We start from the raw sequence: 15634 nt of genomic DNA on the forward strand, positions 1-15634 counted from the left end.
CCTTGTTCTGCTCCGCTGAATAAAACCAGACACATGTTCAGCTCTGCAGAGAACCTGAAACATTTCTCCCTCCTTGTTTAATTCTACTTTAATGGAGCAGTAGATGTTCATCTTATCTCCTCCTATATAGTCCTGGTACAGTTCTTGTGGTGGCAGTTTGCTTCCTAACATCCAGTCTGAGTGAACAGGGAATACTTTCCCTCTGTTTGGAGCAAGGAATGTGGGCTGAAGTGCTTCAGGTTTGTAGGGATGGATTTGAACATCAGTTCCTGCTAAAGTTAATTTAAAAAATGGAGTGTCCAGATTCTTGTTGAAGTCTCTCCTGCAGCCTTTTAGTGATGCACTAATTAAAAGAGCTTCTTTTTAAAGGCATTTCTGAGGGAAGAGTTGCTTTGGCTGCAAAATCAAGAACTGGAGATCCCAAATATTTGTCAACGCAGGCTGGCAAGGCAGGGGGTGGCTTTCACTTCCAAGGCCTTGTATCCATTATATCTAAGGATCAGCTGTCTCAATAGGCTCAGACTGAAGCTCCACAAAGCCTTGCTGAAATACTGTGGAGCATAAACCAGTAATTTGTTTTGCTTAGATTTGTTATTCTGGTATCCCAGAACCAACGTGTGGTGTCTTACCAAATTCCATGTGGGAATATCCCATCCCAGCACAGCCCCAGATGAGGAATTAGGGGTTTCCTTGATCATTTTAACAGGATCCATGGATTGTACACTCTGCTCCATCCTTTCTGTGGAGGTGGAGGTTTTATATTTATAAAGGAATGGCTCAATTGTTGTAGCTGAATTGTTCCTCTCTCTTTGATCTTTACATGGACAATTTCAGGCTCTAAGATAAGTGAATCCAGACTCCTCTAAATGTCTGCAACAATAAAATTTGAGAGGTAATTTGTATTGATCAGTATTTGCCAGTGAAGGGAGGATTTGGATTTATTGTGCTCTTATTAAGGATTCTGTTTGCAAAACCTAAGAGAAATGGCTGCAGAAATCCTTTTTTTCTGACTCAAAAAAGAGCCAGGGTGGGAGTAATATTGATTTTGTGGTCTTAAATACCAGCATTTATCTTCTTCATCTTTGATTCCCTCCTGCATTTACCAGTTCCTGCATAACACATTTAAATAAATACGTGGAACCAGGTGATTGTGGACTATTATGGTTTGTTTTATAGAATTGTGTTATAAATATTTTCATATAGGAGTTGGGCTCAATGATCCATGGGGGTCCTTTCCAACTCTGGATATTCTGTGATAAAATTAGGCCCCTGTTAGTGTTGTTCTGATGAAGGGAGTGAGGGAGGTGAGGTAATAAATGCATCTCTCATTCCCTGATAGGAGCCACATCTGTTCCAAATTCTGGATACAGAGCACACACACACACAGAGTAAATATCAGTGTATTTTGGCTCACTTCAACAAAGGGTACACAAAGGCTCTGGAGATTTATCCTGTTTAGAGCACCAGTTGCTGACCCTGTAAATCAAGTCTGCAGCTTTAAAGGGAAGCACAGAACCATTTGGGATTTCAGAAAAACACAGCTCTCACTCTTGATTCAGTATTTTACCAGCCCCTATCTCTTAAGCTTTCAGTCAATAGTGGTTCTTTCTGCAAAAAGATGCTCTGAATGTTGCTTGTGCTCTCCAGAAACCAGGCCCACTGTGGAAATATTGTCTGGTTCAGTGCCAGGCATTGGGTTTGGCCCAGGCTGGAGGTCTGACTGTGGCACAGCAAAGGTTTACACATCCCATCTCATCTGGAGATACAAAAAACCTGCACAAATCATTACAAACTCAATCTCCTTTAATGAGTTGGGAAATTTTCTTGGACCTGTTTTGCAAGTTCAGCTTCGTATATTTTTGATGGGGTGATTAGGAGAGACTTTACTGTAGACACTAAAATCCACCAGCTGCTTTCCCTACTGGGCTGAGTAGAATGTCTCTAAACTTGTTTCTGTAGCCTCTCACCCCTGCTCTGTCCACCTGTGAGAGTCAGGGATTGTCAGCTGAGCTCTGAAGCCTCACCAGACTTATCAGAAAAGATCTGGCAAGATAAAAAGAAAAGATGAAAAAAGAATCATCACCAACGAGCTCCTGAAAACTGGATTAGAGCTCCTGTGTGTCTTTACAAAGCAATAGGAGGGGATTTGAAGCTTCCATAATGCTTTGAAGAAAATACAGCTTTTATGTTGCTGAGCAGTGAACATTTGTGGAGGTATGGCAGGGAAATGAGCTGTTCACTGCTTTCCACATCCAGTGCTGTTCTCACATCTTCCCAAAGATCTGAATGCTGCATGCAAATAAATATCATTTGGAGGAACCTGTGAAAGAAGATGCTGGAACAAGAGTTTTTGATTTTCAGAGGTGTCTTAGATCAGTGCTGGCTGTAGAAATGTCTTTCCCTGACTTAGCTGCCCGTCCCTGGAAAAGTTTTCCCCTGGAATGTCACATATCCCATTTAATGTTTGAAATAGAAATCATCCTCCTCTTCCAGTTTACCCAGCTGAAACTGCTTCTGCAATTTCAGTTTTGAAACTTTTGGCTTCCCTCAAAAAAAAGCAACCAAACAGCTTTTTGAGGCCATTTCCTACAAGTTCATTTAAATGTCAGTATTTTATGGATTCAAATTTGTTTTACCCATTGTCTGCTAAACTGCAGTTTTTATTACTGAAGCTATGTTTAGATTCTAAACCCTGCACTCCAGATGTGTTAATCAGAAATCTTTACCAGTATAATTGCAGGAATGTTTTTGAGATTCAGTGCCTGTCAGAGTTCAGTGCCAGAACAGTTATTGGGTGGTTTTTTCCAATTTCCCTCTTGAAGATTAAATAGGAATTAGCTATTACTTGTAAACTGCAGAAAATGTAGTCCAGTTTTTACTTCCTCCATGATTCAAGGATGGATCCACGTGGAAATGATCCATGTGCATCTACAGAATTCTGTAATAACCTTGAATTCTGAGGTGCTTTGTGGTGCACAAGTTGCTGAGAATTCTCAGTTTCTCTTCATTTCCATGCAGGCACCTTAGATCAGCCATGGTAAAAAGTGACACAGGACAAGGGAAAATGGCTTTAAGCTGAAGTGGGGAAGGTTTAGGTGAGATATTAGGGAGAAAATCTTCCCTGTGAGGGTGGGGAGACCCTGGCACACATTCCCTGGATCCCTGGAGGTGTCCAAGGCCAGGTTGGACAGGGCTTGGAGCAACCTGGTCTAGTGGAAGGTGTCCCTGCCCATTGCAGGGGATGGAACAGGATGAGCTTTAAGGTTCCTTCCCAACCCAAACCATTCCAGGATTCTAGGATTTGTTGAACAGCCCAACCTCCTTTTAAAACTGGCTGACAAAGGAAACCCCCTTCCCTCCCTCACACTTTTTATCTCTGTGGTTTTTCTCTCAGCTGTTCAGTCTGTGATTTCATGTGTTAAATTCCTTGCTTTTTAAACTGTATTTACAGTTATTTTCATGCTGGAGATGGAAGCATATACCTGCCAAGGAAAAACTTGCAAAATATTGCATGAAAGTGCTTCACAGCCTGGTTATTAAATTGCTTTTTCAGTTGCACCTTGTTTTGCAGATTAGAAAACAGTGGCAGGAGAAATAAAGCAAAACTCTTCAAAAAGTGTCTTGACAAATAAACTTCTCCATCTTAGTAAAGAAATCTGTTCCACCTGCAGAGCTGATTGCACTGTGTCTGCAAAACATCTTATTGCTCTTAGTTCATCTTTATTGCTGGTTTCAGAGATAGTTAAGGAAGGGAAAGTCAGTCTGTTCTTTTTCAGCAGATTTGGCTTTGTGTGAACCCTTTAGACCAGGGAAGCTCAGCAACACTTTGCTGAAGGCAAAAACGCCTGGCACTGCTGTGATGCAAGAAAAGCAGGTTAAACATGAGCCCAGAGCTCTTTACAGACATGGCAAATAGCAAAAAGGAGCTTATTGTGAATTTGGCAGCTGAATACTCTGCTCACTCCAGGGAACTCGAAGCGAGGAGTGTTTGCAGTTTCCTCCCAGTCACCATCCTGCTGGTACCAAAGAAGTGAAAGCAAGGACTTGGAGGCCCCTGGCCCCATGCTCTGACTTCCTTTTCATAACATTTATGACAGTCATGACTAAATTTGTTGGAAAAATCTAAGATGGATACAGGAAGGGACTCTCTGATGAGTTAGGAATAAATGGCAGAACATTTATAATCTCATGAAATAAACACACTCAGGCACAGAGGCATGAAAAGTTGCACTGTCTGGATTTTTGTTTTTCTTTCAGCTCATTCAGACAAACAAATTGAAACATTATCCCAGCATCCATGGAGACTTCAGCAATGACTTCAAGCAGCCCTGTGTTGTGTTCACTGGGCATCCCTCTCTCAGATTTGGGGATGTGGTGCATTTTATGGAGCTGTGGGGAAAATCCAGCTTGAACACTGTTATATTCACAGGTAAGGAAAATGCTGATATCATTATCAAATGAACATTTTGTGCACTCTGGTTAAGTGTGGCCACATCCCTGGGACTTCACTCATTTGTTCTGGGACAGAAGTTTTTGACTTCAGTGGGAGCTTATCTAAATTAAGGCCCCAGGAGTGGCTGCAGGGATAAATGTAATTATTGTGCCATTTGATTTCAGTGTAGCCCTGCAGAGCCAACCTTTGCCATGCAGAGTCCATTCCTGCCACGTCTGAGCAAAATCTTTGTTATGCACAGCAGTAAAATGCCCACAGGAAATTAATTTTTGAATTAAAAGCAGCTGGCTGCAAGTTAAACCCAGGCAAGACCTAATGGATGCTGGTCAGAAAGGAGAAACATTTCTTCTCCGTATTCCAGTGGAGCCACAAACCTTTCCTCATCCCTTCTCTCTTGCCTTTTCATCTTTCAGTGTTTCTAAAGAGGTTTCTGTCTTCTCTGTTGTCCCAGAAGGGTGCACCCCACACAGAGCTGGCACAGGGATCTGAGCTGTTCCTGCCTTTGGGCTGAGCTTTGTTCAGGTGGTTTTTGCCTGGCAGGCACATTTATAGCTGAAGGTACAGCTCTGGCTCATTCCCCAGGGGAGCTGTTTCCTTTCTCAGCACTCAACAGGTCTTTTAAGTTCCTCCACTTCTCTCCATCTGCTTCTAGGGCTGACCCTGATTAAAAATCCTTCAAGGCCTTCCCTGGAGCTGAGGTTCTGTGCAGGTGTATTTGTACCTGATGTGTCACCCAGAGAGAGCCCTGCAGTGAGCATTGTCCTGATCTGAAAAGGCAAAGAATAATCCTTTAGGTCCTTACTCCTAATTTTGTGTCTCAGGAGCTCTGGGATAATGGGAGGTGTGCTCTATATGACTGAACCAGGTAAAAAAGGTGTCGATTTTTGGTCAAAATAATTAGAACTGAGGAGGAGAGCCCTGAGGAACAAATCAAACCTACTCCCACAGCAAGGGTGGGATGGAGTCTCACTGTTAAGTTTACTTTCTTCCAGTTTTTAGTGAATAGGGAAGCTGCTGGAAAGCACAAAACCTGAAGAAAAGAGGGCTGGGAAAGGGTTATTTCTTTCTTCGTTCTTTTTTTAACTGTAGACTCAAGGCTAGTGAGAAGCAAGTCCCTTTGACTCTTTCACAATATTGGCACCAAAAAGTGTGACAATATCATGATACTGTTAAGCCAATTTGGGGATATTTGTAGTGTATAATTAACCTTATTCAGTGGGAGGGGAGATACGAGGGAGTTCCTGCAGGGAACTTAAATCCAGACTGTTTTTGTGCTGGGAAATGGTTCAAGGTACCACAGCACTAAAGGCAGAGCTGCTGCAGTGCCCATCCCTCCTGACCTTTCAGGCAGTTCAGGAGACATGCCCAAATTACAGTAATTGGGTAAAATTGCAATGTGGATATGCATTGTCTTGAAAATAGTGAATTCTACTCCAGTCAGGGCTTCAATTAAGCCAGAGTTTGCAGAGCCTTTGCTGGGGTGTGTGTTCCATGAATCCCCAGGGAACCAGTGGCATTAATCACGTTGTGAATGTGCTGCCCAGGGTGTCAGGAAGTGGCCTTTAATAGCAGGAACTCTTCCTCTGTGTGTTCTGTAAGGAGAGGCAATTGACCTTTCTGTGTGAGATCCTAATCCTTCAGTGAACTGAGCCAATCGAGCACTTCTGTCAGAGCCTGGCCCTGGCAGGTTATAAAGGCATGGAAATGTCACTCCTGACAGCCTGGGAGTGCAGCAGGTCATGGTCCTGGAGATTCATTCCCAGTTTGTACTTAGTGAAACTCCTGTTGAGAGCTGCTTTAGTTGGGTGACCTTGGAGTGCACAGTGATTCCAGGTGCTTGTGGTGGTTTTTACCTCAATTCTGTCTATCCATGGCTTTTGTCTCTGTCTGTGGGCAGGATGGTCCTACTGCCTTATGACTGTCTAGTCCTATTTCCTTCTGGTTGTCTCAGCTGGAATAAAACACAGAGTTTAGTGGTGGGTTTGGCAGTTGGACTTGATGACTTTAGAGATTTTTTTTTTTTCCAGCCTAAATGATTCTATGTCTGTAGAAATTCCTAGCAGATTAAATTCTCCTGTTCTTAGTACCGGTGAAGATCTGAAGCACCTCCACTAATGCTGCTGATTTCCATTATTTAATTGCTTTTCCGTTTTAAGCTAAAATCTCCTGTGGATCTGAAAGAACCTCGGTCCATTGGAGCAGTGTGTGAGAGCAGATGATGTTGTAGCTTTTCCTGTGAAAAACTCCTGGTTTCTGGTAATTAGAACCTTTAAACTCCAGACCATCCTGCACTGTTAATGAACACTGCTTGTTCAGTCCACAGGAACCAGTCAGTCTCCACCTTTCCAATCTGTAATGTGAAAAACAACAACAAGAATATAAATTAAAGCAGCCAGCACCTGGCTGTGAGGGAACTGTGGTGCTGCTCTGCTGGCTGGTGTCACCTGCAGACATCACTGCTGGAGCAGTATTGAGGAGATTATTGATCAAAAATATCGAATACCACTGAGCCACAAAGAAATTCTAGGAGAAGACAGGGTAAAAAGGAGTCTCCTTTAAAAACCAGCTCTGTGGGAGATGTTAAAACCAGCTCATGCACGTCAGTGCTGTACAGTGGAAGGTTTTATAACTCAGTGTCACACAGCAGTAAATCAGGAGTCTTGGGGGAAAAGCTAAAGACCTGTAATTCTGTCAGAGAAAGTCAATGTGTGTCCTTGACAAGCACATGCTGCCTCCAGACAGTTGACTTTGGGATTTTGGGTGGTTTCAAAACAGCAGTTCCTGTGTGTCACACGTGTTCCCTGTGAGCCCAGCTCAAGTTGTGTTTTTAACATTCTAAATCTCCCATGTTAGGATTCCTTCATTAGAATGTCTCCCTTTTCCAAAGCTCTCCTGTCCTTATTAGGAGTTCAGAGAGGCTTTGGAGTGGATTTTATATGGGATTCCTAGACCAAGACTTCATGTCTGTACATTCTCTGAACCTACTGATTCAGAAATGATGAGCAGGTGCTGCCTCAAATCTCTGTGTCCTCCACAACCCCAGATGGGATGGAAAACCTCCTTCCTGATAACTTTTAAAACTTAATTTTTACAGTTTCATGGCACATCTCTATCAGAGAACCTCTGCCTAACTTAAGCCTTTTGTTTTCCCCTAATGACTTTTAAAATGCCTTGTCATTTAACCTTAACTGATCACTGATCATTCATCAACTACCAACATTCTCAGTATCCCTATTTTTAAATTTCTGTTCATTGCTGTTAAACTTCACTGACACAAAATGCCATTTTTACATGGATATTTTTAGGCTTTGTTTCATTGCCACCACCGCATCTGCTTTTAACTCACATGGCTTTTTGCCCAGTGTCATTTTTATTTCATGTTTGTGGATTCATGGCTTCATATACACGTCCTTGTACAACGCTCATTTTTTGTTAATACTTCTCTCTTTAATGTTCCCAGGCAGCCACTCTAACAATTGCTTTAAACTTGGGAAAATTATCCCTTTGGCAGTTCCAAACATTTGTATCATTGCCTGGTGCCATGTTCTGTTCTCTCAGGGTAAATATCCCCACATTGTGCTCAGTGATGCTTAGCCAACAGCATATTTTGAGATTTTTAGGTGAGCAATTAACTTGTCTTTTTGTTGGATGTCACTCTGGTGCTGAACTTCCTCTGGTAAGGTTTGAAGGAGATTTTTTTTGTTGCTGTCTGCATGAGAAATCCAAGCAGTGCTCTTCTCTGCTGCCATGTCAGAACATCCTGGGTGGCTCTTTAAATCTAGATTGGAGATCTTTGAATTTCAGTTTCCTTTAAGTTCATCCTTTCAGAGCCTCAGCAGGTCCCAGAGAATTCCTCCTGCTGTGTTCCAGCCAGGCTTGAACTGCACTTTGCTCTGCCTGGTGTCCTTCGAGGTGCTGTGGTTCAGGATAATCCAGCAGATGAGACTTCCATGCATCCCCTTCTCTTTTCCCATTCTGTACTTATCAAACTAATACCAGTTCCTTTGTTTTTTGTTTTTTTTTTCCAGCATTCTCTTTGTCCCATCTATCCCACAATTATCAGGGAGATAGAGATGGGATAATCTTTTTCACATCATTAGTTGGTGAAACCCCAGAATCAAAAGGTTAACTGTATCCTACCCTGTGTCACTTGAGATCTACATTTGTCATTCACTAAAAAAATAATCTTTTCCTGTAGTATTCTCAATGTTTTATTACTCTCTGTGGGAGTAAAAGCCCATTCAGTGCCTGACTTTTCCCTGGCAAACCTCTAATCCAGGAATAAAAGAACCCTTGGTTTCCCACTAGTCTAAACCTGGCTCTTAGATTCAAAAGAAAAAAATTATTTATATATCAAGATACCATCTTTATGCTGCATTTTTGTCACAGTGAAAACCAGCTTGCCATTTGGATTACCTTACAAGACTCAAAATGTCTACATTTCGCCTTCCTTTACAAGATCTGATTAAAAATAAGACATGGTTGTTTTTGTCTTGATTAAATTTGTTCTAAAAATCATGCAATAGTGTGTTCAAATGAAATAATATTGCTGTGTTGCTTGATTAAGGTAAGACTAATTGTGGGCGTAATTTTCATCAAATTAATTGAAAATAATGGGTGGGGGGAAGGAGGAAGGGAAGAGGAATCTGTAACAGAATTAACAGTGAGCAACAGCTTTGACTAAACTGGAATGAGAGAAGAATTGGGCCATTTTTGTTGTTAATGGGCTTTGAGTGTTTTCGACATTTCTCTTTCCAGAACCTGATTTCTCTTACCTGGATGCTCTGGCTCCTTATCAGCCCTTGGCAATGAAATGTGTTTACTGTCCCATTGACACAAGGCTCAACTTTATTCAGGTGTCTAAATTACTCAAAGAAGTCCAGGTAATGAATTATCTGTTGCCTTTTCTTAAGTTTCTTCACACAACTGAAATTAAGTAAATGAATTGAGAGCAAATGTTGTGTTAAAAAAAAATGGAGACAACACCCCAGATCCCTTTTTCCATGAAGAAGAGACAGCATTGAGCTCTGCTTTAGGAGAGGTCTAAGAAAAACAGAGTTCTTGTAGTATCTGCTGTTTCTCCTTGACTCTTTGGGGCTTTAGTGGCCCAATCCATTTTTTTTCTATTAAAATTTGCTTTGTGACTCATGACAATTAAATAATAATTTATATTATATTAATTAAAATAATAGCCAGGTTATTTTTTTTTTCTCTGGCTGAGTTTTTTCCTGTTTTCTATCTTGCTGAACTCTGAAATACACATTCTTCCAATGTGTATCACTTTATCTCATTGTCACTGCAAACTGATGGAACTGCCACTGCCTGGCTTTGGATAAACCTCTCCTTCCATGTTACTGCAGATGTCTTGTGCTGTCTCCAGGGCAGCCTGCAGAACCACTGGCTTCTCCTTTGGCTTCCTTAGACCCTGCAGTGTCAACCAGCCTGTTTATGCTTTGTTAACACATTGCTGGAAAACTCCAGGAGCTGCAAACTCCAGGACACGCAGCCTTGATTATTGGTGGCCAAGGTTTCTGCAGCCTCACACGTTGACACTTGGGATGTGTCTCCACCCCTGTTGCCATTTCCTTCTAGTTCATCTGCCAAAGGATTTGGGAGAAAAAGCTATTTAATATTTTTATTTTCCTCCTCCTTTTGGCAAGCACGATATCAAAGCAGCGATTAAAGACATAAATTGCTGGCGATCTCCTGTTCCTTGCGATGCTGACGGGAATTACACGCCGCTCTTTTCGCAGCCCCTGCACGTCGTGTGCCCCGAGCAGTACACGCAGCCTCCTCCCACTCAGTCCCACCGCACCGACCTGATGATCGACTGCCAGCCCCCGGCCATGTCCTACCGCCGAGCCGAGGTGCTCACGCTGCCCTACAAGCGCCGCTACGAGAAGATCGAGATCATGCCCGACGTGAGTCCCTCCCCGCAGGGCACAGTTATGGGGTGGGGTTTGTGCTCACAGAGCCGAATTCCAGCCCAGCAGACTCTGGAGAGTTGTAGGAGCACCGAGTTGTTGTAGTTGGAAAAGGTCTTTAAGGTCGTGGAGTTGAGCTGTCAGTGCTGTCACTGTGGTTGGCCTCAAGTGGCACTTCAGGGGTAGGACTCCTCCAGCTCCCTTTCCATGAAGGAGTTGTTCCCAATATCCAGCCTAAACCTCTTCTGGTGCTACTTGAAGCTGGTTCCTTTTATCCTTGTCTCTGTTCCCTGAGAGCAGAGCTTGACCCCTTCTGGCTGTCCCCTCCTGTCAGGGAGTTGTGCAGAGCCACAAGGTCCCCCCTGAGCCTCCTTTTCTCCAGGATGAGCCCCTTTCCCAGCTCCCTCAGCTGCTCCTGGTGCTCCAGCCCCTTCCCCAGCTCTGTTCCCTTCCCTGGACACATTCCAGCCCCTCAATGTCCCTCTTGTGGTGAGGGACCCAGAACTGTCCTCAGGACTGGAGGTGCAGCCTCAGAATTAAAGGGATTTGTCCTAAAGATGTCCTGTGGCTGGGATTTACAGTTGACTCTCACCGTGTAAAGCACATTCTGTCAGCTGGAGAACTAGGAAAGAAGCATTTTTGAGAGATAATTTCACTCTGTAAACTAATGGGAGCTGAAAAAAAAACACTGGCTGGCTGACAGAGCTGTTCAGCCTGGAAAAGAGACCTCAGAGCCCCTTCCAGTGCCTAAAGGGGCTCCAGGAGAGCTGAAGAAGGATGTGGGATAAGGGATTGAGGGACAGGACACAGGGAATGGCTTACCACTGGGAAAGGGGAGAGATTAGGGTGGGATCTTGGGAAGGAATTCCTGGCTGGGAGGGTGAGAAGGGCCTGAGCTGGAATTCCCAGAGAAGCTGTGGCTGCCCCTGGATCCCAGGAAGTGTCCAAGTCCAGGCTGGAGTTACCTGGGATAGTGGAAGGTGTCAGGATTGGAGTGGGATGAGCTTTAAGGTTCCTTCCAACCCAAACTATTCCATGATCCTGTGATTGTGAGCAAGCAAAAACTGTGTTCAGGTGAGTTGTCCTTTGGAAGAAAATCCCATCCCACAAGACAAACAGTGATCTCTGCCAGGAGTGAAGCAACCAGCCACCTCCAGTTTAAATATGAGGAAGTTTTAGGCACAGCAGTTTGAATTAGTGGCCCAGGACCATGGAAAGGATCCAGAGAATCTAGGAGTTAGTAGCCAGGAATTGTCTTTCTCCTTCCCTAAATTCACCTGCTGTTAGAAATACCCTTCCCATTAAGGATCAGTTTTCAGTTGTGGTAAAGAAGCAGTGAAAAGGCTCATTTGTATTCCAACAATTTCCATAAATGGTTAATTCCCACAGGCTGCAGGAGCCCAGCAGGTTAATGGATTGCTTGTAGCCATCTCAAATGTGGATTACTTATCCCCACAACATCTATTAATGATTTATTAACCCCATAAGTCAAATTCAAATGTACCCATATTACGAAGGGTGACCCATATTCTGACAGGCACGAGCTTAAAATATTTTTTTGACAATCCAATCAGCACAAATGTGTCCTTGGATCAAAGGTGATAGTGGCTTTTTGCAAGCAGGCATTACTGCCCTTTGGAAAGTGGAATTCTGGGTGACTTTTCATTGGAGTGTAGAAGGAGGAAGCATCCTTTAGTTGAGCCAAATATGTAGTGCAGAACTGGGACCCACGTAACAAATCCCTGAGCCAGCCCACAACCTCCCACTGCCACCATTTCACACCATTTCTGTGAGGAGCCTGCCCAGCCCACTGCTTGGAGACAAGGACAGGGCTTTAATTACAAAATATGCTTGGCTGCAGCTCCATCTTGGCATATATATTTAATTGTTTGGGAAATTTGCATCTTTATTGGATCCCATTAAACCTAAGACTGGTGAAACGTGGCTTCAATTGCACCAGCATGAAACCAATCCTGAGTTCAGAGTGCAGGGAGCCAGCCTGGGGCTCACCCATTATTCAAATTTCACTGAAGCTTTGGGTTTCCACCTAAACTCTGAGGTGTAACTGAGCCTTTGTCTGAGAGCCTGTCCCTTGTGTCAGCCTCTGAAGGGACTGGATTCCAGCTCTCCCTGCCCTTGCCAAAACTGCTGGGAGGGAGGATGGTCTGTAGGGCATGTGGCATTCACCAGCCTGGGAAAAGCAAGCTGGTTTCTATTGCATCTCTTTAACTTGGAGAGGTCCAGCAGAAATCTGGAAAAAGGACAGAAATTGCCTTTTTTTCTCCTCCCTTAACAAATAACATCCAATTATATTCACACAAGAATCCTAATTTCAGAGCTGTCCATACTCAGGGAGGAGAAATATCTTGTGATTGTCCATATCCAGGGATTCTTCAGGCTGATTGTTCAGCCTGAGAAGGATCTGGAGTGACCTTTCAGCACCTGAAGGGAGACTCCAGGAGAGCTGGAGAGGGACTTGGGACAAGGAATGGAGTGTCAGGGCAAGGGGGAATGGCTTCCCACTGCCAGAGAACAGGGTTAGGTGGGATATTGGGGACAAATTTTTCCCTGTGAGGGTGGGGAGGCCCTGGCACAGGCTGCCTAGAGAATCTGTGGCTGCCCCTGGATCCCTGGAAGTGTCCAAGGCCAGGCTGGATGGGGCTTGGAGCAACCTGGGATAGTAGAAGCTGTCCCTGCCTGTGGCAGGGGGTGGCACTGGATGAGATTTAAGGTTCTTTCCAACCCAATCCATTCTGGGATTTCCCTGTTTCCAAAGCTGCTCTTCACAACTCATTGCAAAAGCTGCTTGGTCTGTAGTGATGCTGTGCTTCAGGACCGTTAACAGGATGCCATTCCCCAGCTCCAAAATATGCAAATCACCCTCCAAAAGAGGATCTTGCTCCTTCTTTTTAAGGGAACTCCATGGTCCTGGTAAAAAATGGATGCAGCTTCCCCTTCTGCTGAGTGGGTTGTGCAAGACAGATTTCAGACATGATGGATGGGGCTCCCTGATGTGGGAGTATTTGCTGCTTAATGTTCCCTTTTCAGTAGTTGAGGGTTCCTGAATATAGGAATTTCTGTACTGCAAGGGAGGGGCATTTTTTAGTATGGGCTCCCACCAGCTCTGGGGTTCTGTGCAGGCTCAAGTGGCAATTGAAAAGGGCATTTTATAGCTCCTAGAAACCTTGCAATGGCTTGTTATTTGTCAAAACCATGTTAGCCTGAAATGGAATGATGAAATCCACCCTGGAAAAAAACAGTAATTGCTAGATCTGCTGCAGGGCTGGGATTTGTGTGTGAAGTAAACCTGAAAGTCTCATAAAAGAATGGCTGCTGCAGTGAAGTCCTGATCAGGACCCTCTCCTGATATCCCCAGTCCCTTTCCCAGATCAAAGTTCTGCCTGGATTCTCCCAGCTTTTGAAAACCAAAGGGTTGGCTCAGCATGGCACCACTCAATGCAGGCTGATGCTGTGGTAGAGTGAAATTTCCTTCCCAAAACTCACAGTGATTCAGATCCTGGCCTGTCAGACTAATGGAAATTTACTTTTACTGCTGGACCTTGTCTGTATTTCAATCACTTCAGCAAAGAGCAAAGGCAGGTCAGGCAGGCCTGTTGCTGTTGTATGATAATGAGATTTACACTCACAGCAGCCTTTGTTTGGAGAGAGTTTTTAACAGTCTCAAGGCATCAGGCTGGAATGGCTCTCCCAGGGATTGTGCAAACCTTTACACTTCAAATAATTTCTTCTCAGCATCTGCCTTTCACCTTAAAAATAATAATAATAACAAATAAAGAAGTCTGCTTCCTGGAAATTGGTTAGGCATTGTCTGCTCACAGGACAAAGATGGGAAAATGGAAAACACCTTCTGGAGCAAACAGATAAAATTAAACAGTAGTGTCTGGGCAAATAAAGTGCCTCCAGTTTAATTACAGCTGAACAATGGTGCGGATCACTCGGTGCCGGCAGCAGACACTTCACTGAGGGCTCTGTGCTTTTCAAATACTCAATTTGCAAGTTCTTCAGGACACAGCCCAGTCAGGAGGGTGTCAGTGTACAAGGCACAGCCTGTCACCAAGTGAAATTACTGCAGAAAGTACTGCAGAGAAGAATTAGGAAAAAATATAGTTGTGGAGTTTTCGTCTTGACTCCTTTTCCTTGCTTTTATCTGACCTTTCCAACTTCCTTCTGTGTTTCAGGGACTAAGGAGTTTTGAGTTCTGTTCTTCTTCCCACCCTCAGCTCATTTTGGTGACCCCACATTATCCAATCTCTGACCTCTGTGTTCCTTTTTCCCTGACTATTCCCCCTGGGTTCAATGTGCTGTAGCCTCACAAAAAGTAAATTAAATACAACCTGTTTAAATGAAATAGAACCTGTTTGCTTCTGCTGCTCCCAGCTCACTGCAGAATTGCCTGGAGTCTCTCTCTGGGTTGGATCTCACCTATTGACATTCCACCAAAACTGCTTTTTACCAACTTTGTTCACGCAAAGCCAGAACCAGTTCTGGATCAATCCCCCTGATTTACATCAGCAGAGCTCAGTGCAGCCTTTATTTTCTCCTTAATAACATCTCCCAGCTCATTCTGGTGTCTCTTCTCTCCTGGCTGTTCAGCCTCAGAGAGTTCTCCTCCCTCCTCCTCTCTTTTGTGGGCTTGGAATGTGTTATCCTTCATTTCCTTTGCCTTTTTTTGTTGCTGTACCTTTTCTGTGGTTGGTCTTACCCACAGGTTGTCCTCTTTAGTCAGGTGGAACTCAGATCTGCTTTTCTGCTTCCAGCCTGCTTTTGCATGCCTATATTAATGTCTAGGTTTGTTTTTTCCTTTCATTTTTGATAGCTGGCTGTAAGATAACACTTTTCTAGCCAGGCACTCAGCTCTCTCTTCCCAGTCAGCTTCAACAACAACATCCCATCCTGAGCTGACATTCTGACCCATAAAACGGTAACTATATTTTGAATATTTTGATTTATGCCATTTTTATGTCTTTCAGATGACTCATCTCTTGCATCTGCAAGCTTTACTGCCTTTACTTTGAAGATATTTCATGTCCTTGCTTCCCTTACCTGTCATTTTTCATTCAAATCTGAGCCTAATTTCTGCTTCTGCTGGTTCTGTTTTCCACCATCCTTTTGTAGGTTCCTCAAACAACTGTTCCCTGCCTGCTCCCAGAATCCTGGGGAAGAGCTTCATTAAACAGCCATAAATCTCCTTCATTACACTCCTTAAATACTGCTTAAACTGCTTTTTTGGCACAAG

General features: G+C 43.7%; 1 protein-coding gene across 1 annotated transcript in view; it reads left to right on the plus strand.

Annotated features, from left to right (window-relative positions):
* INTS9 (integrator complex subunit 9) overlaps window positions 1-15634 on the plus strand; it is a 61294-nt gene that overhangs the window by 35708 nt on the left and 9952 nt on the right. The window contains exons 12-14 of the mRNA XM_083858347.1: window positions 4258-4429; window positions 9212-9336; window positions 10207-10374. Coding sequence (XP_083714473.1) covers window positions 4258-4429; window positions 9212-9336; window positions 10207-10374 — 465 coding nt within the window. The remainder of the gene's footprint in view (window positions 1-4257; window positions 4430-9211; window positions 9337-10206; window positions 10375-15634) is intronic.

Source organism: Zosterops lateralis (genome assembly GCF_965231275.1).
Source record: "Zosterops lateralis genome assembly, chromosome: 3".
In the NCBI taxonomy this organism is placed as follows: domain Eukaryota; kingdom Metazoa; phylum Chordata; class Aves; order Passeriformes; family Zosteropidae; genus Zosterops; species Zosterops lateralis.